General features: G+C 37.3%; 1 protein-coding gene across 1 annotated transcript; it reads left to right on the top strand.

Annotated features, from left to right (window-relative positions):
• The first annotated feature begins 2294 nt into the window (after positions 1–2294).
• Positions 2295–27314, top strand: LOC149778379 (uncharacterized). Its single transcript, XM_089939203.1, has 3 exons — positions 2295–2453; positions 23689–23816; positions 25660–27314. The coding sequence occupies exons 1-3, from the start codon at positions 2439–2441 to the stop codon at positions 25754–25756; spliced, it is 240 nt and encodes a 79-aa protein (XP_089795329.1). The 5' UTR covers positions 2295–2438; the 3' UTR covers positions 25757–27314.
• Positions 27315–27501: the final 187 nt, after the last annotated feature.

Here is a 27501-nt window from a genome sequence, read left to right as displayed (position 1 = left end):
CCTCTCATCTCAGTAGCATGCGTTCCCTCACTTCTTATTGCGTTCTCTCACTTCTTTGTTTAGCACTACACCACTGCGTGTATGCATGGAGGTTTCGGTATTCTTGATCACTCTAGTCCAGAAGGGAGAACCTGTATTGCTTTAGTATATGTTATGCGGTCGGTCCAAAACATGAAAACTGTTCATTTATGAAATTTGCTTTGTAACGGAGAACGTTGAATAACCTATCAATCAAACAAAATCGTTTACTATAGGCGTTCTCTTTATGTACAGAGATCAGTGTACATAAACAACATCAAGTCAAAATTCCTCTTTCCCTGCATACGTAGTTCCTTTAACTATATAGTAGGATTTATCGACCAAATCGTGCAGCGGTTTTAAAATAAAATGTTTGATAAGAAAAGAAAATAACAATGTTCTTTCTTCAAATGTTTGATTTTATTTGCTCCTACGACACCTTACTAACATGTTGCAACCTTTCTTTCTTTGGATTATAGTCGTGTATCGCTTGTTGGCACTATTATTGGCTGCGCAATTATATTGGACACTTTAAGGACCAGCCAGTTCATTTTCAGGAGGGGACGTGGGCTTGGAGTTTCTTTAGTAATAGGACAAGTTTGCTAATTTTACCGTAATAAGAGTTTTTTTCTTCTTCTTCTTTCCAGTAATATAATGGCTACAAATATGAGGAAAAATATTATGTTCGAACTATTTGGGGGCTTGATTTTGGCAACAACAAAAAAATCCAAAAAAAAAATCATGGGTCCTCCATCCCCACACCTCAGAAAATTAAATGGTCATGAACTTATAGTTTTCATTGAATAGGGAGTCCACTCAAATTCCGATTTGAAGAGACGTTTATTATGAATGTTAACAGCTGAAACCAGCAACGACATGTGAGCGAAAGAATTTTCAAACCTATTTTAGTTAGATATATCCATCGATCTTGATATCCTGACCAATAACGCCGGAAGCTCATATATGCGATACATCGGAATGTATTGTATCGCATGTTGGAAGAGACAGGTGACCGCTGACAATTTGTTCAAAGTATCGTTAAATGGTATGTTGTTCTTCTGAGAGGGTACTACTAAGGGACCGAACTTATAATTTTTGGGTTTGGGTGAAGGAGCCATTTTTTAAAACCAATTTCCAACCACATAATAGCTTGATAAAAGAAAGATCTTGCTTTGCATAGTAAAAAAGGGGCTCTTTCGTAGATAGGCATACAATTTAAAAGGTGTGTTCCCATTTTAAATCACCACTGGCAGGTGGTATTTGAAGAGGAAAGTCAACTGCATGTACTTTTCATGCCCCATTAAAGATATAGCATAATTTAACCGAGCTGTGGTTATAACGTCGTTCTTTTCCTGCAGGAGATTTCGCATTATGTACCGGCCAAGCAAACGGTACACAACATCCTACGGAGTTTCCTGTTGGTTCTTTAAAAGCGTATACCTTCAAATTTGTATCCATTAAAGCGCGAAAGAAAAAAAGAAGTTCGTGATATTTAACTCGAGACTTCTCTTGGTTTTTTTAAAAAATAATATTTTGTTGTTGTATGGACCTCGACTGATCCATCATACGACGAATATCTCGCAGAGTTACGTGGGGGGACTTGGACATAATAAACGTGGCATGATGTTGATGGGCATAGTGGCGGTTGATGGACCAGCGTGTCATCCCCAAGAGAGGCGAATGTACATCAGTTTCGCTTCAGCTAGTTCTGTTATTGAATAGCGTCAGATTCGTAATCTTGGGTCGCGAGTTCGGTAGCCGCCCCGGCCCGCGCCTCGATGTGTTCATTGGAAAGTCCGTTTGCTGCTATTTCTTCGGCATCCAAGTAACATTTAAAAATCACAACAAAAGCAACCGTCTATTGCGATGATTGATCGATCAATAACCAGCTGTATAGCCCCCCAACACCATGAACCATTTGTATTTGTTAAAACATTTATTTTATATTAATACACCGACCTAGTCAGGCTTAAGACAGAATTAGCACGGCGTTTAACGGGATTTACAGTTCTTAACTAGTACATGAAATGTCTGCATCCGGTAGAAGTAAAGTGTTTGGGGCGATCTACCTTAACTATTATTCACTTCACGCAGGGTGTATTGATTACGTTTATATTGCTTGGAAAGAAAAGAAAAAAGCCGCTTCTTTTTATTTTTATACAAGCAAACCGCTCTATTCGTTGAAATGAGGGCAAACAGGAAATTCAATGGTTCTCATATTCGAACCGTGAATCAGAACTTACATTTATTTATGCGCATCCCTTGTTAGCCTCAAGTAAGATTATTATTTCGAGTCGTGTGCAAAACTACTTAACGTACATGTCTAGGAGATTACTGCCGTTGAGCGCATATAGCACGTACAGGTCCACTCATCTTGTTCCTACACTTGGAGTAAAGCTGCTTTACATTACTAGGAAAACATGCCTCCAAAATTCGTAAGTATACGTTTTGAGTTATAGATTGATAGATAGTGGTATGGCTAGCAAGCTATGTAACGACAGAACGAGGGATAAGGATATTTGCTTACTAACCATCTATGTAGATGACTATTTCGAGATTTGGTGCAGCATCAAATGCAAATTGTGTCGACTGGCAGTAATAAACGTGTGAAACTAAATTATGTTGCACAACCCACCCATCTCCATCATCTCCAGCCACTGAATTTTGACTGTATTTTCTAGCCATATATTTGAATTGCACTCATATTCTTTCTTGGGGGGGGGGGGCTTTTGTGTTTCTCCCTTTTCTGGTTTCTTGCGCTGTAAATATTAGATACGTAGTTCAGTGTATAATTTTTTTAATAATAATAATAATAATAATAATAATTCATTTCAAGAGCGAACACTGGTACAGTCACTAATCTTCATTTCGGCCATCAAAATAAAAGAAAAGATATAATGAAACGTTTTCCCCAAACTGGTGCCCACTGCGCAAATGTATTGTATTCTCTCTCTCTCTCCATCCAACCATCCATAGCAGAACTCAACCACATATTTTGTTCAAGTAGATACGTTTTACAAACACCCTTCAACTATATAGGGTTGCTTTCAGCTTTCCAGTTAGCCAGTAGTAAATTCCATAATAACACCCACGAAACCTGAGATTTTTCTTGGAAAGTCAATTTTCACTCTTGAGGAGAACGTTTGCTTGTTTCCAGTGATTTTAAATGATAAAAGTTGGAGTCGGTAATCACTGTAAAGTTTTCATTCATGCATTCCAGAAACTGGATAGGAATAGACTTTGATATTTAAATAAGCTTGTGGTAGATGATTGTATTTTGGACGGTGAGAATATCACTTGATTACTTAAAATATCCTCAGGACTTTTCAACTGTATTCTCAGAGGGGGAGCAAAGCAAATAAATATTCCTTTTAGCGCGGCTTATTTATTACACCTTCTGTGGTATGACGGTGAATAAATTTGTTCGACCTCCACCGCCTCCACCAAAATTTCTTACCAATCCATTACAGAAGTGGCATGAAGCTATAAGTTTGAAATATCAAATATATGTTCTCTCTCTCTCTCTCTCTCTCTCTCTCTCTCTCTCTCTATATATATATATATATATATATATATATATATATCATTACATTTATATATGCGTGTATTATATTTGCATGATAAATTTACAAATTGTATAGGAATACATGTTCATACTTGGGCTACCATCTGTCTACGTGCCGTCTGTGACTGACAAGTGTCATATGCGCTGCCATCGAAGTAGTAAATGACGATGCATCATTTCCTAGATACATGTCCCATGTAGTTATTTGTGCCAGGCATTTCTTCCCATAAATTGTATAAGAAAAGACTTCTCAACTTGGTATGTATTGGATATGTTTATAAATTTTAAAAGACTTTCCAACTGGTCTTGAGTTGGATTGGTTATATAACACAAAAACGTTATAACTTGTCTTGTATTGGATTGTTAATAAGCCACAAAATACTTTGTAGCTTGTCTTGTATTGGATTGGTTATGTAACACAAAAACTTCATAACTTGTCTTGTATTGGATTGGTTATAAACCACAAGAGACTTTCCGCCTTGTCTTGTATTGGATTGGTTATAAACCACAAAAGACTTTTCGCCCTGTCTTGTATTGGATTGGTTATAAACCACAAAAGACTTTCTAGCTTGTCTTGTATTGGATAACTTGTGAACTATAAAAGACTTTTCGACTTGTGTTTGCATTGGATTGGTTATGTAATACAAGACTTTCCAGTTTCTATTAGATTGGTTATAAACCAGAAAAGACTTTCCAGTTTGTCTTGTATTGGATAGATTATAAACTACAGACGACTTTTTAACTTGTTTGTTTAATTCAGAGGTTTGATAATTGTATTTTTGGTTTGGGCACTATGTTGTGTGAACATAAAAGGAACGTTTGAGATGAATAAACACGGTTTTTGTTTTTGGTTAAAAATATTCTTTTTTTTATTTTTTCGTAACAGTGGAGATCATAAATGTTTGTCGGCGAAAGGAACGCATCACACCTTATTTATCTCAATCAATTAGCAAAGCGTTTGGAATATTTGTCTTCTGCTTAATTTTTTAAATCAGTCAGATATTGTTTTTGAACGAGTAAGTTTCAATAGTAAGGGAAGACATTGGTGTAGATTTCAGGAATATTTAAACCTAGCTGAAACATACAATTATGTGCAAAAGGAAACTACCTTTGTAAGGTCTTTTGAAAATGTTTCCTTCTGAAATGTTGGCATAATTACGAAACACCAAATCATTTGCGGAAGGGTGATGTTGCGTAACATGGGAATCGGTGCGGTGGGGTGGGGTGTGAAAACTAATATGCATAGCCAGCGTTAGCTCTACCGACATCGTTATTTTGGCTAGGTGCATGCTTACCACTCTCATATATTGATATGATCAGAATAAGTAGGTAGGACCATTCTAGAAAAGACACACGTGCGCAGGCGCACGCAGATATACACTATCTCTTTCTCACTTTCCAGCTGTCATGAACAAGATATCACACCAAAACGTAGACGGAACTCAGGTGTAAATCATGTTTATACACGGAGGTCAGCAATAGGGCTTCAGTGACGTTTATGCTGTAAAAACGCCTTTAATACTAATCGAAGATGTACCACTTTATGATGATAGAGTTGAGAAGTTTTCCCACCCACCCACCCACCGTTTCCACCCGACAAGCCCATTCGAAAATTTTATGAGGTTCCGTATATCTTCTACTGCATTAAAATAAATGTTATTACTTATGCACCTAAATGTCGCAATATTCATATAATATTTTCATCCCAAAACAGACCGTACCAGAACTGTATCTTTTATTTCGCAAGTTGATACCCAAGGAGACAGAAAAAGGTGTCCAATATGATTATGTGTGTAGTCCACTTTCCCTTCCATCCCTGTGTTAGATGTTTGGATAGTTATGTTGGGGTGGGAGGCCGGAGCACATCGACCATTGAAATGCTGGAATTCGCCATTACACAGAGGCTTATTAAGCGATCTTATAAAAGCTGCCTGAAATCGATGATGAATGTGGTTATCCTCCGAAATATAACAATTGGATCATAACTGATGACTTTAACACTCCGTTACGTTCATTAACCGACATTAACTAACATGTATTATTTGTGATCGCCATATCTCGTGTCCTGCTTGTTTTAACGCAATCGAATTATCATCGTCTTTTTCCCTTTATCAACCCATACAAGCTACGTCATCGGAAGTGATTCGTTCCGGGAATTTTAAGACGTCAAGATGGATTTTCGCTTGGGTAGAAAGTGCGTTTTGCTTTAAATTCGGTATGATTCAGATCTTTCAGGTAAACGATGGTATGCACCAAAGACAACATATTATCGGCTAATCATTTATATTTGATTAGGTATTTTATGACGTGTATTTTCTTAAAAACACCTCAACCGATCATCGGTTTGAGGTGTCTGAAGTTATCATCAGCTTTTGGGGCGATTATTTAATAGCGATAATACTCTGAGACACTGTTGACTTTAGTGCACTTGGTATTTTTATTTGAAAACTCTTCAAATAGGCATACATTAAATAAATTGCCTCAAATCGTCAGTTCAGTCAAATATGGTGGCTCACATTTCCCATAATGCATCACTTCCTGTAACGTAGGTTGTTGGCCATGTTTATAAGCTATGTGTATATAGTGATCGTTTGACCTCTGACGTCAAGGAAAATGTAGGTTGCGAGACTGTGCAGCACGTGAGCTAGCAATGTATGAACACTCAGCACCATCACCGCTAAGTATGCGTTTCAGCAATTTATTATCCAACTTTGATATGTTATCCCTACTGCGACCAGCTGGGCGGATACGTGTATGTGCGAAGAGCTTAAAAACATAGTTCTAAAATTTGGCCCCATTACTTCGTTTTGTTTAATATCTTTCTAAGAGCCGTGTAATATATGTATTAATTGTAATTATATTTAAATTCTTTATAAAAGTGTGTTAACATGTCTTTTGTAAAATGTAAAATTGCCAGTGCACACTGATGCACTTGTCAAATATTAATTGTCGGATGGGTGTAAAATTTGCACTTTGTCAAGCTCTTCATTTTCGGAGGTGAGTAGGTCCTGCCTCTAGTCCACAATCCCACAATGTATAAATGGCAGTGATAGGGTTTGTAAAAAAATCTTAACTCCTGACGTCTGATGTGTGAACTGGTCAAATATGAGGCGTTGGTTAATAAACACTATTTTTTTCGCTTATGAAAGATATGTTTTAATTAACTTGTTATCGATTCATGCAGGTATGGATGACTTTAACATTGATGAGTCCGGTAGTAAGGGGTGATTAACGACTTTTTAGTAGGAATCAATGCTCTCTGATCTTCCACCACAAGAAAACTCATTTCCACGTCACACAGTACAATGCTGACTATTTAGTGCTGAGCAGTAAGTAACCAGTCAATAAATCTGGAAATGACAAAATACCTTGCCAAAATCCAACAGAATGCTTGTTCTGAACTCGTTTCTGACTAATCCTTATTGTTAGTAACCTGATTGGCCGCAGTAGTACCATTGAGTGCCCCTTCTGCCCAACAACAGTTTCCATTTCCACCAAACCCCTAATACATGCAGTAAAACAGAGCCCCATATGATAGTATATTCATGTAGGACAGCGGAGATCAGATTTTAATCAGACTGCAAATGTTTCCTGTAATCTGACATCATTATAGTAACGCAAGTGATATATATATATATATATATATATATATATATATATATATATATATATATATATATACGTATGCACTTTTGACCTAGGTATGTTATGAGAGCGCCCGTTGGAAGAACGAACCCAAATTGAGCTATAAATCTAGGCTGCATAAGGAATATCCCATCTATCATGATCGATGCATGTTTATTACATTGCATATTTTCACCACTATAAGTGTGGATGGAAATTAAAGCTCATATCGATCGTTCATTGAGACAACATGAATCACTGTTCAGGATACGTGTTTTTGCATTCATGTTGTGATCTTTATGGCTACGTAATTCAGTCGAACACTTTCATAAATTGTACATACTTGACGAAGTGTTACGCATAAGAATTAGCTACTTTACTTTTAATCTGGTCCCCACTGCCGATGCAGCCAGTACCTATGAATGACGACTATTTGACTATTACATGAAGTTGTCTAATGTTCACTTGACCGCTCCGGTCGTCTAGTGGTTAGAGCGTCCGCTTCGGATGCGGGAGGTCGTTGGTTCGATCCCCGGCTGAGTCATACCAAAGACTTACAAAAATGGTACTAACAGCTGCCTCGCTTGGCGCTCAGCATTAAGAGGTTAGTAGTGTTAGGACTGGTCGGCCTGGTGTCATGATAATGTGACTGGGTGGGACATCATGCTACATGTATGCGGCATGATGCCCCAGTGCTGGACGTCACTTTAAACTGCCACATTGCAGACATCGTAGCGATATGACTGAAATTTTTTTAAAGCTACGTTAAAATCGAAATTACACACACACATGCACACACACACACACGCACACACACACACACACACACACACACACACTAATGTTCATTGATTTATGTTGCATCACTCTTGATTAGGGTGCAGATAATCAGCTATGAGTTCCATGCTTACGTATGCGTGTTTTTCTGTTCGTGTCGATATGTAATATTATGCTGATTTAACGGTACTCTTATTATGTGGTTTTGACAGCTTCAAAAACACTGGGTCTCCGAGCGCATAAATTGTTAGTTTTCACGTGCGTGTGAACTTGTATTCTACTATACCTGTAAACCTACTATACCTGTAAATTTACTATACCTCTAAATCTAGTATGCCTCTAAATCTACTATACCTGTAAATTTGCTAAAGGCCTACCTCTAAATCTACTATACCTGTAAATTTGCTAAAGGCCTACCTGTAAATCTACTATACCTGTAAATTTACTATAGGCCTCCCTGTAAATCTACTATACCTGTAAATTTACTATAGGCCTACCTGTAAATCCACTATACCTGTACATTTGCTATAGGCCTACCTGTAAATCTGCTATACCTGCATGTTACATATTAAAGTGTATTGGTTTAGCATTGACTTTCATCATGGAAATATACTGTAATAGGAATCGTCTTTTCACTACAAAATTTGAAATTTGGGATTCAAGAAATTCCAAAGAACAATGACTCACCGTTCCTAGCTGGCTCGGGTTTAAGTTTGACTATTCAGGGATGCGTTGTACATGTTTTCGAGGAATTTCTCCGTGCTGCATATGGTTTATAAGAATTCTTAGCCGGCTTGCCAAAATGGTTTGTACCTCACCTCATTCAAGGCAGCTCATCAGAAAGCAACATTTCTGTAAAGTTTCTAGTCAGAACTTTAGACCTGAATAAATTAAAGCTCGATGTGTGTTTATTAACAGTGTGCATAAAGTAATGTAGTTGTTGCAGTAAAAGGTTACAAACTGCGACGCGGCTTTATTTATTTATGGAAAAATATAGACTGAGTGCGACAATAAGTGCCTTTTTAAAACAACGCAGACCCACCTCCATTTTATATATAAATGTACAATACCAAAAAAAATCATTTTAAAAACGTAATAAAAAGAAATTGATTATTGACCCGTGGACCAATATCCTGATTATGTTACTCGATACAGGGAACCAGTTATTGCTTAAAACATCAGCAGAGGTCAGTATTAAATGTTTTACTCTCGAACCTCAATGGCCACAACAAAGATGGTAACTACACAGATCATAAAACTTTTCAGTCCCTCGTATCAAAGTTGACAGGATCAATACCCCAATTTACAACGATAATCCAGGATGTTGCTGGGGGATACATTATCAGAAACTATGACGATTTCTAATCGTGTCATGAAACCATGGTTTGATGATGCTACTGAGCAAAAGTGTTTTCTTAAGGACACGGTACCAGTAATGAGAGCAAGAGGAAAACCTAGAGATCCTCTACTAAGTCATAATAGCAAACATTAAGGTCAACTGTATCAAGCACTTGAAGAAATTTAATGAAGTGATACCAGTAGCAGTGCTTGATCCAATACACAGTCATTGACTTTAGACTTTATCTGGATGTATGTGAACCTTTTCAGACAACCTTTGGGTCGAGTCCAAGGAATCATCACGTTATCTCATAGTGACAAAACTGGATATTTAGTATCTTACCAAACTATCTTCTGATCGATCAAATCTCGCGGGGCCCCGGGTGGCCGAGTGTTCTACGTCGCTTGCTATTTTAAATCACTGACATTTCACCTCAGTCCATCTTGGTTAGAGTCAGGGGCTCGTTAACGTGGGTATATGAAGACGCTTGCCAGTAGCATCCCATGGATAGGTGATTCCTCCCAGGGTTTTCCCATGTCCTCTGCTAGATATAATGGCCTCCTTCTATAGCTTTATTATGTGCTGAAAATGGCATTAAACGCACTAAACCACAAAACGCATCCGATCGCGTATATGTAATGTGGTCTTTGAGCCAAAAATATTGAATTGTTTAGGCTCAGAACCCAAATTCATTCCGCGCTTTGTCATACGAGTTTGTTCTTACTCCGAAACTCATAAATCAAAGTTGGAAGTACTGCAGAATTATACATTCATAAATTTGTTACATATAGTTGATTTAATTTGTATTTGATTTGATTGTTTGTGGGTTTTTTTAATCTTTTTATTTTCTTTACATGTCAATATAATGTAATTTTGTTTGCAAGGAATTTGATCTTGATATAAGTTTTAACTTAGATACCTAATAATAGAAACACTTGTTTCTATTTTTGACATAGTTCCTGGCCTTGATTGAGAGTCAAGTAAACAACTTTTTCTCGGAGTACAATGATCGGTTTTTATCAAGGACATACAGGACTTTTACATGTAAACATGATCACGTCATCCTCTATTTCGCAATTAGGCATTTCCGAAATTGCGGAATATTTAGTATTAATAATGATGTTGAGAGAGAGAGAGAGAGAGAGAGAGAGAGAGAGGCAGAGGCTTTTAAACACTTGATGTCAAGTTGTTTTCTTCTGTTGACCAGTACTGAAGTATTCAAATTTTGGATTTTTTTTTTTAGTTTTATGTTAATTCTACTTCTGATTGCTTGGACTCTAAAAGATTAATTCGTTCCTCTGGAAATATTATTGTATTCATACAGAACTCTTGAACAAGGACTTTTTATGAAAATTGTATTTGGATTTCCAAGACACGGAGGAGTATTTATTATGTTTCTACTACAAGGAACTGTAGACGTCAACACTGTACAGGCTACAGCATACGTCATCGCCTTCCATCATTGATTATTCGTCGGGACTTGGAATCATTAGACCATTTCAATATCAGGACTTCAAAAAATGTATTCGTGAATTATTCTTGTATTATTTTTGGATTTGATTCTGGAAACCATAAGTTCTCATATTTTTTCATTTTTACAGTATTTTTCCAGGGAAATAAATTATTTGTTATATTTTTCAAAGCTTTTGGTTTCACTCTTTCTTGTGTTACGGTTTATTTGAGCCTAAACACGTAACAAATTACATAGTGTATTAGGAACACTCCTAATAATATTTGGTAGTTGCTAATTAAAACGTTCTCAGCAAATCCTATCCTTTTTTTCAGAATAAATTCATTGAAGTAGGAGCCATCTACCATGATCATACTAGAGCTGAAACGAATACCACAACGTTCGAATTAGAATGGTTGTGTACGAATATTCGTATAGAAAATTGGTATTCGAATATTCGTATGCTTACCAAATACGTGATGCAACATTTTGTAAAAGAAACAAAGAAGGCAAAATGTAAACTACGAAGCGTTGAAGGTTTAGTTCGATAGGGAACAGCTTCAAAGCTGCTAAGGGGACCCCGTGTGGCCGAGTGTTCTAAAGCGGTCACCGTTACTGATGATTGCTATCTCACCTCTGTCTGAGTGGGTTCGAGTCTCAGGTTCGGCCAATGTGGTTATGTGAAAAAGCTTGCCAGTAGCTTCTTGTGGGTCGGTGGTTCTTTCCGGGGGTTATCCCGGGTTCTTCCTCCACCATTGATACTGGCCGTCATGTATAGTCTATCTTGTGTTGAAAAATGGCGTTAAACCCTACAACAACAATAACAACAACAACATATCTGCTAAATCATCAGAAATTCAAACACTGACTCGCTAGGAAATCATCATACGAAAAGTCACATTGAACCGGTCATTTCCATTTCTAGGTAGAACGGGAAGTTTGGAGTTTGGTGAATGACATGGTATATAATATATCATATCAGTGCCTTCACGAATCGATGAACCAGAGCCCTGAAAAATTAATGAGCCGTTGTCGGACATTCGTTCTGTTTGAATCAGTTATATTCAATTTCGCAAGCCATTAGCACTCCACCCCTTATTTATCCTGAGCATCGTACCTCAAAAGGTCAACTCCAGTATAGAGCCAATCCCTGCAAAATTTCAGGCATTTACTATCATGACAAATTCTTGAGACCTATACTGAACATATTATACATTTAATGATTTTGGTACAGGTTTTTGTGTGTTTTCGGTTGAGAACAAATTACTTTACAGAGAAATATCTGAGGTAGTTCCCACATTTATCTTAACAGCTAATCGAGTTTCTGTCCTTCTCTTCCGTCTGACTTCAGCACTAAAGGAACGTGTATATTTGTACGGAGGTGAAAAATAAACAAGGAGAATAACACTTATTGGAGTTTTTGCTTAAAACCTTTTTCGTTTAAAAAAATGACTCGGGATCTTCAAATGTCATTGAAGTAGATTTAAATGACTTGTTTATAGTGCTTTCAGTGCGGCTTGGTTGGGAGTGGTGGGTGTCACCAGATATCAAAGCAGACAACGAAAAATGGATGGATTTGGTACCTTTATTAACATGGACGAATATCTGAATCCTATCCGAATTCATTCAACGAATATTCGAACAGGAAATGCTAAAGCATACGTACCTGTTTTGTATGCAGGCGGTTCGAAAAGGGGGAGACAGTGTTGGAACTTAAGTTGCAACACCCGATGATACAATTCATTTAATTGATAGATCATCCACATTTTAACCACAGAACTTGCAGCCATACTACAATCTTTGAAATATATTGGAAACCCCAGTCCCCGATTTTAGTAATCTTTTCGGGGCCTCATTCTGCACTATAAGCTTTGGAACACCCTAATTTTGAAGACCAGGTAATATCCCAGACCTACAGACACATCATTTGACCATAACAACTGGAATTAGTATTACGTACTCAGTATTCATTCCAGAAATGGAAAATCGGGGCCAATTGATCCATACAGGCGGAAAAGCGGTGTGATTTAGAAAGAAATAGACGGGTTGCAAATAATCATACCTGCTATTTGTTTATTCAAGAAATTTAACAAATATCATTATCATGGCACTCTCATCGTGAACTTTGTTAAATTCTTTGGTAATACTGAGTTTTGCAGCACTGTATGCTTTGAATCCAATCTGATAAAATCAGATCTCCACTTTCCTGCGTGAAAAGCGGACACTAGCCGCTTAGGGTCATGTTCTGGTTACCTATGTTATCACCATAGTCGCTAATTTGATCAGCCAGTCAGATGAGGTTTTATATCTTCGCGTTTGAGAGATTGAACTATATAGCTGTATGTGTGCCAAACAAATCGATTCGCTTTCAGATGTCTGAAAGCAGCATTTCCATTGGCTAACCGGAACATGACCCCAGAGCGGTCAGCTTTCAGGCCTTCACGTAGGACAGTGTAGATGTGATTTTACTTATTAGGCGTTGAATCAGTCGTTGATGAATCTGATTACAGCACGGTTTTATCTAGTTTACTTGTTCGTTGAAATAACCATGTACATTGTACAGAAATGGTCATTTTAGTAATTTCAGTTAATTAAAGTCAATAAGTCATTTCTGGCGTCAAAGAAATTTATTGTCTTTGTCCATGAGCACACTCCTTCAATAATCTTGAGATGCGATCAGTTTAGTTTAATCGTTTCCAAATGGAACTTTTAAAGAGACATTCGCTGTATTTTATATTCACTATTGCATATGGATGAGGACCGCTCCGATGGCCTAGTGGTTAGAGTGTCCGTCTCGGATGCGGGAGGTCGTGGGTTCGATCCCCGGCCGAGTCTTATCAAAGACTTACAAAAATGGTACTAACAGCTACCTCGCTTGGTGCTCAGCATCAAGAGGTTAGTGTCAGGACTGGTCGGCCTGGTGTCAGGATCATGTGACTGGGTGGGACATCATGCTACATGTCTGCGGCATGATGCCCCAGTGCTAGACATCACTATAAACTGCCACACTGCATACATCGTAGCAATATGACTGAAAAATTGTTACGCTACGTTAAAAAATCCAAATCACACACATACACACTCCAAATGGAAGATTCAAGTATTAAATAGATCAGCATTGGGAAAGTATGGAATGAAAATTCCACAATCAATCATCCTGACATGTATAATGGAGCAGTATATTTGTAGATGTTTTCCCAGTCCTTTATGTCGTGGTTAGCATGTCACTTAACCATTAAGACATTGTTGTTGTTGTTGTTGTTGGGTTTAACGCCATTTTTCAGCACACGATAGGCTATGCATGGCGGCCAGTATTAATGGTGGAGGAAGAACCCTGGAAAACCCAGGGAAGAACCACCGACCCACGAGAAGCTACTGGCAAGCTTTCTCACATACCCACATTGGCCGAATCCTAGACTCGAACGGACGTATGGGCTAGGCTCGCAAACAATTGGCAGCCTGCGATGGTTAGCCTCACATGTTTGGACGCATGACTGAGTTTTAATTAGAGCCCGTTGGGAAATCGGTCTGACAGAGCAAATGTTAACATAAGGTCAAGTAGAGGAAAATGACAAAGTTGAGACGAGCCAGAAACAAAGTTTGGGAAATCTTGGGCCATTTGAAACGGGTGTCATAAAATAAAATTGTCCAGGAAAAGTTATTATTAAAGGCGGAGAAATTTTCGGACTTGAATGTTAGTGTTAACATTTTGACAGAGAAAGTTAATCTCGATTGGCTAAGCTAAACGAGGTGTTCGCTTCGCAGACGAAATTCAAAGTTTTAATCTGTTTCTTAGGTATAACAGAACGGCTAATTGAATTTTGCATAAATTGTGTAAATCTGTTTCTAAGAGAAGTGTATCATTCAAATGTCATGTTCAGTTTCATTTTGTTTATGTAACTGATTAAAGTTTTATATTTTACATACGGGGTCACGTTTTGTTATATTCTGTATCCCTGCTCAAATCCCTGTTATTCCTTCAAATAATTTCATATTTTATTTTATTGTTACTCGATCTGGGCAATAACACCGTGATCGGTCATCTAGATAACGACAACCAAATCACCAAGCGGAGTGGGACCATGTCATCACCTGCTAACATCAAAACCTGCTATAGAAGAATGACATCTTGCGTGTAGAGTAAGCCAGTCAAGCGAGGAAGTACTGTGCCCACCGCGTTTTGGACACACACACACACACACTGACTCAAGCGTATCTCTTGAATGGTGAACCACGTCAAGGGTGCGTATCAGTGGAAGACATTTTTGTGAGTGTAACTGTCCCAGCCTCCGTTTAACAGGAGTATTTTAATGTGTATTCTATTAATATACCGTAGCTGTTTGATGTTCTAGCACCCGAGGAAATCTGAAGACCTTTTTTAGGGAATATGTTTTATGTAAGAGAAGAAAAAAACCGTCCATATAATGTAAAGGTTGAATGCATGTTACTCCTACAAATATATTTTGTATAAATTTTTCAGAAATTTTATATATTTTCATTCTGTCGTGCAATACTTAGTGTTTAAATCTATTTTGAAGACTTTATCTGCCCAAAATGTGAGGTCATTTAATCTTTCTTTTACATTTTTAGATCGTTAATTTTGATCGGTTTGGATTGGTTTAGTGTTTTACGGCACGGTGACACAACTAGTTTGTTTAGTGCCGAGGCAATTGGAGTAATGTATTTTAACTAAGGACATACCACAATTTTGATTGGTTATATAGTTTTTAATTTTCTGAGGTGCCGTTAACCGCTAATGCACACATACATATAGCTGAAGAAAAAACAAACAACTCAATTGCATTCCCACCTCCGCTAAAATCAGGACACTGACAATGCCAATTTATTTAAATGCTAATTTTTACGAGTCCACTGTGTGCGTTGAAACTTGGATTTGACCCCCAGAAGCTAATTTAGGACGTAAAGTTAAGTCAAGCTAGAGTGATTTTATTGTATAAATTTAAGTTCTACTTTGGATGGAGAAATGAAATGTGGCACCTCTTGAGTCTGTAACTGACTGTACATGACTGGCTGAAATCCACGTCAGCATCTACCTTAAGTATGTATAGAGTTAAGTGGCAAAGCAATGGCTATATAGTGCCGACGAATTTTATCTATATCCTAAAAGGCATAAAAAAGACAAAAAGAGTCGTTAGAATACATTCTGATTCTCAATGTAAAGCTTACTCTTTTAAAAAGCCCCGGCCTTCTCTGTTGGAACATCGTGGGGCGCATCATGGTCACAACGGGTTCCTCCATTTGTCGTCTGTCTTACATGACAGAGCCCGGATCAGCCATTTTGGCAAATGGTCAAGACACAGACTATTGCAAATTGTCCGAAGGCATTTTTATGTAAATGTATGCGAAATCCATGTGATGTGAAACAACGCATAATTGGTCGAAGTGGCAATGGTGCAATACAAACTTACTTTCTCATATCGTGTCGGCGGAGCATGATGGATTTTTGTACAGCGTTTTCATTTCTACTTAGAAGAGACGTGTGTGTGTGTGTGTGTGTGTGTGTGTGTGTGTGATTTAGATTTTTAACGTAGCTTTAACAATTTTTCAGTCATGTCGCTACGATTTCTGCAGTGTGACAGTTTATATTGATGTTTAGCACTGGGGCATCATGCCGCAGACATGTAGCATTATGTCCCATCCAGTCACATTATCCTGACACCAGACCGACCAGTCCTAACACTAACCTCTTAATGCAGAGCGCCAAGCGCGGCAGCTGTTAGTACCATTTTTTTAAAAAAGTCTTTGGTATGACTCGGTTCGAACCCGCAACCTCCCGTATCCGAGGCGGACGCTCTACCACTAGGCCACCGGAGCGGTCACTTAGTAGAGATTGTAACATCGTTCAGACATTTCGCTCAGAGCGTGTTTCTTTCTCGACATGACGAAAAAGGACGAAAACTTCTGATCGGGCTAAGAAGATGTCAATCGCAGACCTGTTGCAAAAATAAATATTTACAATTTGTACATTTTGTACATACATATACGCGTACATGTGATGTCAGTCTAGGTTGCATTCAGAAATTTTGCAATGGCTTATGGTGCTTAATTGTTTTTGGGATAAAATTCACATGATCTACAGCCATTCCAAAATGTGGTCTGCCCCTTTATTCCGAGTTTCGTCTGTCTTTTGGAGCATTAGAATGGGCAGTAACATGATTTAACCAAACAGAGTGAGGAATTTCATTATAACCTAGATTTTTCTCATGTAAATGCAGTCTACCGGTACTACCAGGGTCAGGGAAGAAGTTTTATTACGAAAGCAAAATTTTCAGAATTTATTATAAAATATGGTTACAGCTCATAATAAGAAATCAATATCATGGCGTGTTACGTTTAATCTGTGTATCGTTGTGTGGTCAGATAGTGCTGGCGAACATCTACATGTTGTCTTGCACACTATAGTCACATTAGTGACGGGCTGAATATAGCTGGCTTTTAATGAAAGCTGCCAATTGCTATGTGCTGTGTATCACTGTGTATGAAAATGTTTACAATGTATATTCTCTATTACACCTCCCCCTCCCCACACACACGAACACAAAACCGCATTTTCGTACAAGATACATAAGGTAATTGCCTTCCTTTGCTTAGTGATGACTTTCCCAGTGAGAGGTCTTGGATTGCTAGAAGTAACCAACACTGGTGTAGAAGTTGGAGTATACTATATACGAGGGGGTGGGGTGAGGGCAGCCCTCCACTATATTATATGTTGGTTGGTACGAGTCCTACAGAGTCAGAAGAAGGGGGCAGTGTTCTTTTGGAGCTGACAGGAGTAATAAACTAGAATCGTGCGGAACTTAAAAGTGCCCAAAATGAGACTCTTTGTTCCCTTCGATTAGCAAAACTGGTTTCTTGTTGTCTGCCAGTGCACTAAGAAGTATATTGCAAGGTAAAGGTAAAACGATTAGTGCCAGTAAAAGCTGTATCTTGAACGTCTTTGAGGGTCTGGGGTGGGGGTATGAACAAGGAAGCTTTGGGTTTTGTAAGACCAAATCGCTGGTGGTATCCTGCTGCGCGTTTTAAGTGTTTTCGAGGCTTAATTTGAACCATCTAGCTCAAAAGAAACGCTGCTTTTTTAAATGGTTCAGTGGATTTGTGTTTAATTTTCTTTTCTTTTTTTGTTGGTGGGGGTGTGTGGAAGGGGTGAGTGCTAGTCGCCCTTTTATCCCGCCCTTGGCCCAGGTTGGAGGATTTTTTAAGTTTTTAACTGAAATGATGTCACGTGTTAATGTTGAATCACCTTGACCCAACCCCATCTTATGTGCTGACAACATCCAGCTCTCATAAGTAATTATATTAAAAGAAAAAAAATGAAAGTTGAAAGAATTATGAAAGTTCAGTGAGTCAGATTATTTTAGAGACTGTGTAGCTGGCCTGCATTTGGGCAAAATAACAAACCTAGAAAAGCGTGAAGGTTACGGTCGCTTTGACTAAGACAAGGACAACGGCTTCGGCATCATTAGTCGAGTTTTTTATCATGTTCACTTAACACACCTTGTGGATATGTTGCACTTGTTGTAAAGAAGAACCGTGTGGATTTCAGTGTCAAAGGTCAAAGGTCAATGTCACGGTGACTGAAGAAAGAAAAACGGTTTGCGTAAAATAACTCGAGTTCACGACCGTTTAGGGTTACTGATCTGTATGGATGCTTTGTGTTTTGGATATAGTCGTTGTTCTTGTAGGTTTAACATGACAAGTCATGAGAATTGTATCCGGGAAAAAAATTAAGTAAGAACCACCGAGGTAAGGTAAGCTACTGGCATGCTTTCTTACATACCACATTGGCCTAGCCTGAGACTCGAGCCCATGAGGAGAGAGAGGTGAGAGTTTTGGGTATAGTCCGATAAATCAGCCCCCAAACCTGCATTGATAATGAGAGATTTTTTGGGACTGATCCCTCCTATTCATGAAGTCATTCAACTGGTGCAGACAAATATGTCCGCAACACATTAGTGTACTTATTATAAACTTGCCGGGATTTCTCAGATTATTTTCGGATCCAATCCTATGTTTGACAATTTGTAAATCCACGTATAATAACACACTTGTCACCATTTTGAATAGCATAGATACCTCAGACTGTTCCATCACATCCAACAATCAATCAAATGCGATTTTCGTTCAATCGCTCTGAAAGCTTTGATTGTTTTGGTTCAAAAAAAGACTGGAATTTCCCAAAAAACTGTAAATATTTTAAAAGAAATGTAGCTTAATTGCGAATTCCCCAACAATGGAAGTCATAAAATGACAAAGGAGTCAGAAACTTTATATTTCTTTAGCAAAGAAAAAGTACATTTCACGGGTATACTATCCTACTACTTAAGGCAGCAGCAACTATAAAATGTCTTTCTCGACAATACCATATTTATTCCTTGGGATTCTAGAGTGTCCTCAATAAATCTCACAGCATGGAGCCTCAATAAATCTAACACTATGGGACCTAAACCAAGATAATATCCCTGTTTTATTGAGTTTTCACCGATCTTCAGTATTTAACTGGGTTCTGTCTGTGTTTTTGAGTATTTAGGTATGTATGTAGGTGTGCATGCTGTTATTTGGGTTTAGCGCCATTTTTCTGCGCAAGATATAGGCTATACATGGTGGCCAGTATAACTGGTTGAGGAAGAACTCTGGACAACCCATGTAAGAACTTCCGACCCACGGGAACCTACTGGCAAGCTTTCTTACATACCCACATTGGTTGAGCCCGAGCGTCGAACCCACTCGGACAGAGGTGCCGGGGTCCTAATGCATGCATGTATGTATGTATGTATCTGTGTTTGAATGTGTATGTGCGTGTGTATGAACACACGCATGCACGTACAACTTACGTACTTTCATATATGTATGCATATATTAGTCAGATTTTAGATTCGGGTATCAGCCGGTTGATGCTATGATTATTATCATTTGTCTTTTGGCTGAATAAATAGTGTGTGTATGTGGATAGAGATGGAGTGGAATAACTATCTTCCAAATGTGCGTGCACGCGTAACGTTGCAAAAATGTCCCCAAATCCACAAAACAGAAGACGATTATTAATGGACAATGATTGCAGATGTTCGCATTTATGTTTTTTTTTTAATTATTTTTGCTTAACTTTGTTTTCTTGTTACGGTAAATGATGCGGTTGACATAGAGGCTATTTAGAACTGGAAAACAGAATTCAAAGTGGGAGGGGTGGGGACACACAAGAAGGCCCGGCCCTAGATATGCGGGGCCCCAAAGCAGCAAACGATGAACGTGGCCCCAAGCAAAAAAATTGCATTGCGCAGTTGATTTCCTGAACGCGAGGCCCGAGGCGGTTGCCTCGCTCGCCTTGCCCTAGGGCCAGGCCTGCAAAAAAGTTATGTAAATAAGTTTGGGCCGGACCAATGAGCTTGGTCCTTGCTACTCTGGGACCTTTTCAAATGGTGTTATAAACTTGGTCCGGACCAGATTCCTATTTAGCAATTTAATGGCCAGCCATGTTTCAAGGCAGTTGTGTCCGAACTAAAGTCATTGTATGTAAACAGTACGGGTGATCTTACTCAACCGAAATTTGAGTGTACCAAATTATTCGGTTCGGACATAACTTATAATTTCGTGCTTGTAAACGCTCAGATGGGACATGTCTCGCGTGCGATCGGGAATCGGGGATGGTTAAATGTGATAGCGACGAGTCATGGTTCGTGTGTTTATCATGTATTTCTGATATTAATTCTTCTATCACAGTTGTGTTGATGTTAACATTTACACAGATAATGTCAATTAATCACATTTGCCGCCTAAAATTATAAGGAAATCTGCAAGGACAGCTTTATGTTTTTCTTTTCACTACCGGTTTCGCATTATAACTTTATTTTCCTAGTACTGGTATTATCTACGCAAAACCTGTCGCTATGCCTTAACAATACAACATCTTGCCGGCAAATGATCCAAAGTCATTGCGGTGAATATAATGGATTTAAAATTTCGATGACAATATTAACTCAGATTTTTGCAATCGAGAACGAGATCAGTGACCACGGAGAAAAAGCAATCTTGAGTCAGTGTTTTATTTTTTTAAATAAATACTCTTACATCATTTCGTCTTCTGTAAATATATATTTTCATATGGACCATAAAACATAGTACAGTGCGCATGTGCAAGGTTTTTAAAACATTTGTTGTACACTTTCATTCCACATGTGCAGAATACTCCTTCCCCTCTATCGTGCTCTTTCTGCATTTCACACATAATTCATATTTATTCTTCTTCTCACTTATTATTTTGTAGTATTAGTAGTATCAGTAGTAAGTAGTTCATTTAGTTATTAACCTAAGACGTTGGATAGCATCAGTATGTGAATGCGAAATGTTATAATGGGTCATTCGTTTCAGATGCTTTTCATTAGTTTTGTGGTGATTAATGTAGTTAGGGTAATTTCATATTGTCAGTGTAATCAATGTAATTTCAAATTGTCAGTGTAATCAAGGCATTTTCATGTTGAGTGTAATCAATGTATTTTCATATTGTCTCTCTCTCTCTCTCACACACACACACACACACACACACACACATATATATATATATATATATATATATATATATATATATATATATATATATATATATATATATATATATATATAAGAGAGATGTTTTATAAGGCAAGCATGCACACATTCTCATATATTTCTTGTCATTTTACTCAAGTGATGCACAACATTCTTTTAAGCTACATATATCAGGCATTTAACCTCTTCTCTGTGTTAAAGGGTAGGCAGATACTTGGAATGTTGCCAAGACTCCACCTTGTGAATGATGTCATACATTTGGAATCCTTGCAACTCCCCCTCCCCAATATCTCGTCAGTTTCAGTACTTTGCACACTGGTGTTATGCGATACCACCAGCTGATAGCCTTTTTGGGGCGAGCAACCGGGCACATTGGGGATTTATTTCGAGCACTGTTCGAGTTACATCGCCTCAAGTTATCTCCCTTTAAGTAGGCTATTCATAGGATCAACCTTTTATGTATGCTGATATTATAACCTGGTTAATTAACCCGTTCTACGAAGGAAAAAAAGAGGAAAATAGAATAAACAAATTGTGATGAGCTAATTTAAAAGAAAGTTTAAACATAAAAAGCAAATTTGAGAACAAAATCTGGAATCTCTGCGCGAGTTTCGAACTCTTTTGCTAGCCGGGACACATACAAAATGTGGGTGTTTGTATATAAGATGGGGTAAGATACACGTAATTTCATGTACATACAGGCAAGAAACTTAAATCAATTGTTTTGTTTTGTGGTACCATGAGTACATTATTGGCTGAATAATGCTGCGGAAATATGGCAGTGCTTTTCCCATCGGACACACCGAGGTAGCCGCCCTTGACTGGGTTGAGCGGGTATAGAATCCGCAACCCTTGGATTACGAATTCGCCCCTCTATCAGCTGAGCTACTGCGCCTCCTCTTGGTGGTGTAGACAAGTACGGAAGGAAGTGGGTGGGGGTTGTGCAGTAAAAGCGTATCATTTGTGAACACATTTTAGATAGTTGATCCTGTTGAGCAATGTGTGTAATTGTATTCAGTTGTGAATTTCTACTACAGACATATTCTGTTGTTTTTATCCAGCTTCTGTTCAGCTGTGCATACATGCGATCTAACGGCATGCAACGCATTAGTGTCTATATTGTGCCAATTAAAAGCAAACTTAAAAAACTTTTAATGCAAAAACAATTAAAACTTTAAGAAGGATCAGCCTTTCTAAATATAGACGTGAAATGCTAAAAGATGAAAGATATAAATATTTTGAAATTCTTTAACGGTATAAACGGTATATACAATACCAGATTATGGTAAAACATAACAAAGCCTTAAACCGCATTCCCTCAAAAAGTCCAGTATTTTATCTGGTGGTACATCGTCATAAAGTTCGTTTACTGAGTTAACACAAAACAAACCGAGACACAGCTGAGTGGATTCATATTCTGATTGGTACTCAGAAACGTTCCGATTGTATCGTCACTTTTAGTATGAATATTGGTGAATCTGATCGGATGATTCATTGATCTGCTATGTGATTGAACTTAACTGGTTTCTTTTATGATCATTTAAAAAAAATCAAATGAAGAACTGAATGACTACACGAATGAACAAGCAAATATAATGAATTTGAGCTCCCTGCTTACATTGCTGTCCCGTAAATGTACATTAATGAACTCTGAACTCGACTTCTGAGACACAGAAAGTAAACATTATTGATGCAAATAAAAATTGTATGCATTAAGTTGTGGTATTCGAAAGTTATGGGGTAGTGAAGTAAAATTGGACTGGACTTGATTATACTTCTTGTATATCAGCATTCAGGCGCCATTGCCCAGTCCGAAGCACTCTAGTATCTAGGCTTTAAGCTATAAAGAAAAATATATTAGTTTGTAAACGTGACCTTGAAGATTGAATCCCAAATGTGTTATGCTAGTCTAGTCCTATAAATGAGCCCCCGATCTGTATTTGTGACCCAGCATACCAATACAAGATTGTGGTTCGATTTATAGGGCTACTGATAAGAATGATTTATTAGTACAAATAGATGTAGCCGTCCTCTCAAACCAGTTTAACGTCAAACGTCGGAAAAAAACTGTACGAAACTGTATCTGCCCCCCCCCCTCCGGAACAAAACAACAACTTAAATCAATGATAAATTGCGCAAGGAATGTCTCTTTTTTCTTTCAGACTTGTGTTTATTTAGATAGTCCACGTCTCTCTCTCTCATACATGCTATACATATACGTGGCGAGAATATTTTTTTCTTTCTCCGATATAGTCATGTTCTGTTCAGCCCTATTAACAACACAATACATCGTAGTATTTTCTTCCGCATGTACAGGGTATAGTACTGTTTTTATAATCAATTCTTGTTTTTCAGGGCGGTGGAGAAAAGTGCACCATATGCCAAAAATCTGTCTATGCAGCCGAGAGGGTAGAGGCTGGACAGAATCCTTATCATAAGTTCTGCTTCAAATGTAGTGTGGATGGGTGTAAGATTCAATTAACGTAAGTACGATGATGATGACGATGATGATGATGATGACGACGACATATTGTACTCTTTTAATCACAGTTTAAATATTTCCCTTGGCTGATGTTATGCATACTATTTTTTATCTGAGATTGACTCACATGTTCGGGGTCTAACAGCTGTAGCTGTATATCGAACTAGTGAAACCATGAATGAGTGACCATATTGGTCTAACAAGATCAGATAACCATGTCTTGAAACCCTGTGCCGCATAGGTTCAAAAGTAAATGCGTTAACGTTGATTAATTTTCTTTCTTTCTATTTAAATTTAAGGCATCACATTGTGACAATACCAGGTCCATTCTTACACACACATATATTGAACAAGACAAGGTCCATTATCACATTGCAACAATACAAGGTCAATTATCACATTTTGACAATAGGAGGTCCACTATCACAGTGTGACAATAAAAGGTCCATTCTTGCATTGTGATAATAGAAGGACCATTATCACAGTGTGACAATACAAGGTCCATTATCACATTGCAACAATACAAGGTCTATTATCACAGTGTGGTAATAGAAGGTTCATTATCACAGTGTGACAATACAAGGTCCATTCTCACATTGCAACAATACAAGGTCCATTATCACATTGCAACAATACAATGTCCATTATCAGTGTGACAATACAAGGTCCATTATCACACTGCAACAATGCAAGGTCCATTATCAGTGTGACAATACAAGGTCCATTATCACATTGCAACAATACAAGGTCCATTATCATATTGTGACAAAAGAAGGTCCTTTGTCACATTGTGACACTAGAAGGTCCTAGTATATTAATATAGAAGGTCTTAGAACTGCTTTACTGGCCTATAGGTTGATACATTTGGACCAGAAAATATCGGCTTTGTCTTTATACCCTGAAATGCCTTATATATATGATTATATCATTCAGTATGCTTTATTGTTTGGCACAATTTTTCATATGTAAAAAAGAATCTCCAAAAGTATGGAAAAATGTGTAAAAAAATATTTCATTTTGAAGAGACCCACAATTGAGAAAGATATTACAATATTTACAAGATCGTCAGAAACAAAAATTAATATACATCAGATGTTATTGTGCTAATGCATCATAAACTAGTAATATATGTTGTTCAAATTTGATTAAATATATGTGTATTAGAATAAGAATAGAGTTTAAAAATTAATAACCATGACAGAGATATTCCTTTGCATTTTTCTTCTTGCATATCAGATCAAATAAAATACACCCTGATATTAGAGAGAGAAAGAGAGAAGCTGTGTGTATGTGATTTGGAATTTTAATGTAGCTTTAACAATTTTCAGTCATATTGCTACGATGTCTGCATTGTGGTAGTTTATAGTGATATCTAGCACTGAAGCATCATGCCACAGACATGTAGCATATTGTCCCACCAAGTTACATTATCCTGACACACCAGGTCGACCAGTCCTATCATTAACTTTATAACGCTGAGCGCCAGGCAAGGCAGCTGTTACTGCCATTTTTATAAGTCTTTGGTCTGACTAGGCTGGGGATTGAACCCTCAACCTCCTGAATCCAAGGCAGATGCTCTAACCACTAGGCCACCGGAGCGGTGAGAGAGAAGCTTATATTTAAATAACGTTCTTAATTTCTCGGCAGAAACATTATGTGCACACTGCAATATACTTATTGTTTTACAGGATTATTTATACAGGTTTCTTACCATGTATTCATACAAGCAAGTTACTGTAGGCATTATTTGTTACCATGTGTCACAAGCAAAACTTCAAAAAGTAATCTTTCACACAATGGAAGTTGAAGAAATAAAGTTAAATCTATTTCTTTTATCATTTCAGCATCAATAATTATGCACAAGCTCATGGAGTCCTATACTGCAAGAAACATTACAATGAACGTGTAGTAGCCCAAAACACACAACCTAAAATGGCTTGACATCACATCATGAACAAGTCAATCAGCATGCATTTGATATTTTCTATTTTGTCGTTTATGTCTGCCATTTAAATTTTAGAATAAGTAATTAACTATTCAACAGAATTTAGTGTTAGAATTATGCAAAATATATAATATTGATAATACATTTTATATATCTTCATATATGCAATGTCTTCTAATTGATCTTTTGACACACTTCAGTCAATTACTCCCTATCAGTCATCATGCTGGAACTCTGACAAATTGAATTGAGTCACTTTTGTATCATGGTGTACTAATCAAGGTAATTGTTGTTAATGTGGGTCATGTGACCAGAAGCCCAAGGAATATACCTTTGACATCTGTGTGCTATATACCATAATACATGTATGTGCTTAGATTGTTTTTCCTCGGCCATTTTTCTCTCAGTACAGAAGTTTTTGGTTGAGGTTTCAAGGATGAGAACTTTAGTTGATGGGTCAGTTTGAAATTCACTACCTTTTATCACTTTTGTACAGAAGGGGTAAAGAGATGTCTGAAAGTTTATAGCAAATTGATCAAGTTCCATTTATTTTATTCTTTATACCATTGTAAATCATAATATTTTAGCGCCATTAAATTTTCGCAAATCTAGTACATTTACATCTAGGATATGGTAAAACTTGTCAGAATTCCAAGAATAATTTAAGTTGACTAATTTTTACTAGTCTTTTAAGATATCTAGGTGCAAAGGGTATAAGAGAGAGAGAGAGAGAGAGAGAGAGAGAAGAGAGAGACATTTTGTATTCTTGTTTGAGTGAATTCATGTTTACTGGTATTCTCTTAATACATTATTGTATATAATTTACATTATGATTTTGCAATTTAATATTGCCAACTTTCCACTAAATCCTCAACCAGCTGAATGGTAGTCAAATCTGTGACTTTAAGAAACTCTGAAAATCAGATTGTATACTTGAAAACAATTTTTTTTCCCGAACAGTTTAATATCTCAGTTAATCATTTCAGTTTATTTGTTCACAGGTTCAGAAAGTTTACAGGTTCTAAAATATTTGCCAAATGATAATTTACAAGATACAAGGCTACATTGTATTATTAAAGGTGAAATATATTTTGCAAATATAGTCTTCCTGCTACATTTGCGATAATTTATTTTCGTAAAAGTGTTGTGACTTGCAACAGCTAGCTTCATTATCTGATATTTGTTATTGATAAGTGACCAGCAAATGGTTTCACACTGCGATATATTGCATAGACAACGAAGCAATTTTACAATCATGTTATTCTTAGGAAAACTGAAGTGTTTGCCTCGTGGCATGTTATTTAATAGATTTTACTCAGATGGCATTAGTTAAGCTTAAACTGCTAACATAGACATTCACTGTTGACAAATTTGCATTTTTGTAGACAGGCCATTGCTACAATATTGATGTTATTCTTTGTGCAAACTGATATATATTAATTGATGTGAAAGGACAAGAAGTCACATACACAATTAGAGTATATCATATATACATAGTTTTATTTAGCCAAATAAAGTTGTTCTTCAGAGGAAATTAAAAAAGTTGAAATGGTCTACATGCTTTGCTTTTCTTCTTCATAATTATTATATGAATGTTTCTATCATCTTTGTTTAATATCCATGTTGGCCAATTACAGCAATGTTAGAAAATGGTTCAGATGTTAAGGTTTTTCCCCAAAAGAGAGCTCAAATGGAGTTTTTAAATTGCCAAAAGCAGGTTTCAGATGGGTTTTTTTTGCCA

The sequence above is a fragment of the Sinohyriopsis cumingii genome, chromosome 17, assembly GCF_028554795.1.
Source record: "Sinohyriopsis cumingii isolate HCF-2022 chromosome 17, ASM2855479v2, whole genome shotgun sequence".
NCBI classification, from domain to species: domain Eukaryota; kingdom Metazoa; phylum Mollusca; class Bivalvia; order Unionida; family Unionidae; genus Sinohyriopsis; species Sinohyriopsis cumingii.
Note: the sequence above shows the minus strand (reverse complement) of the source record. Positions and strands in the feature narration are given on the sequence as shown.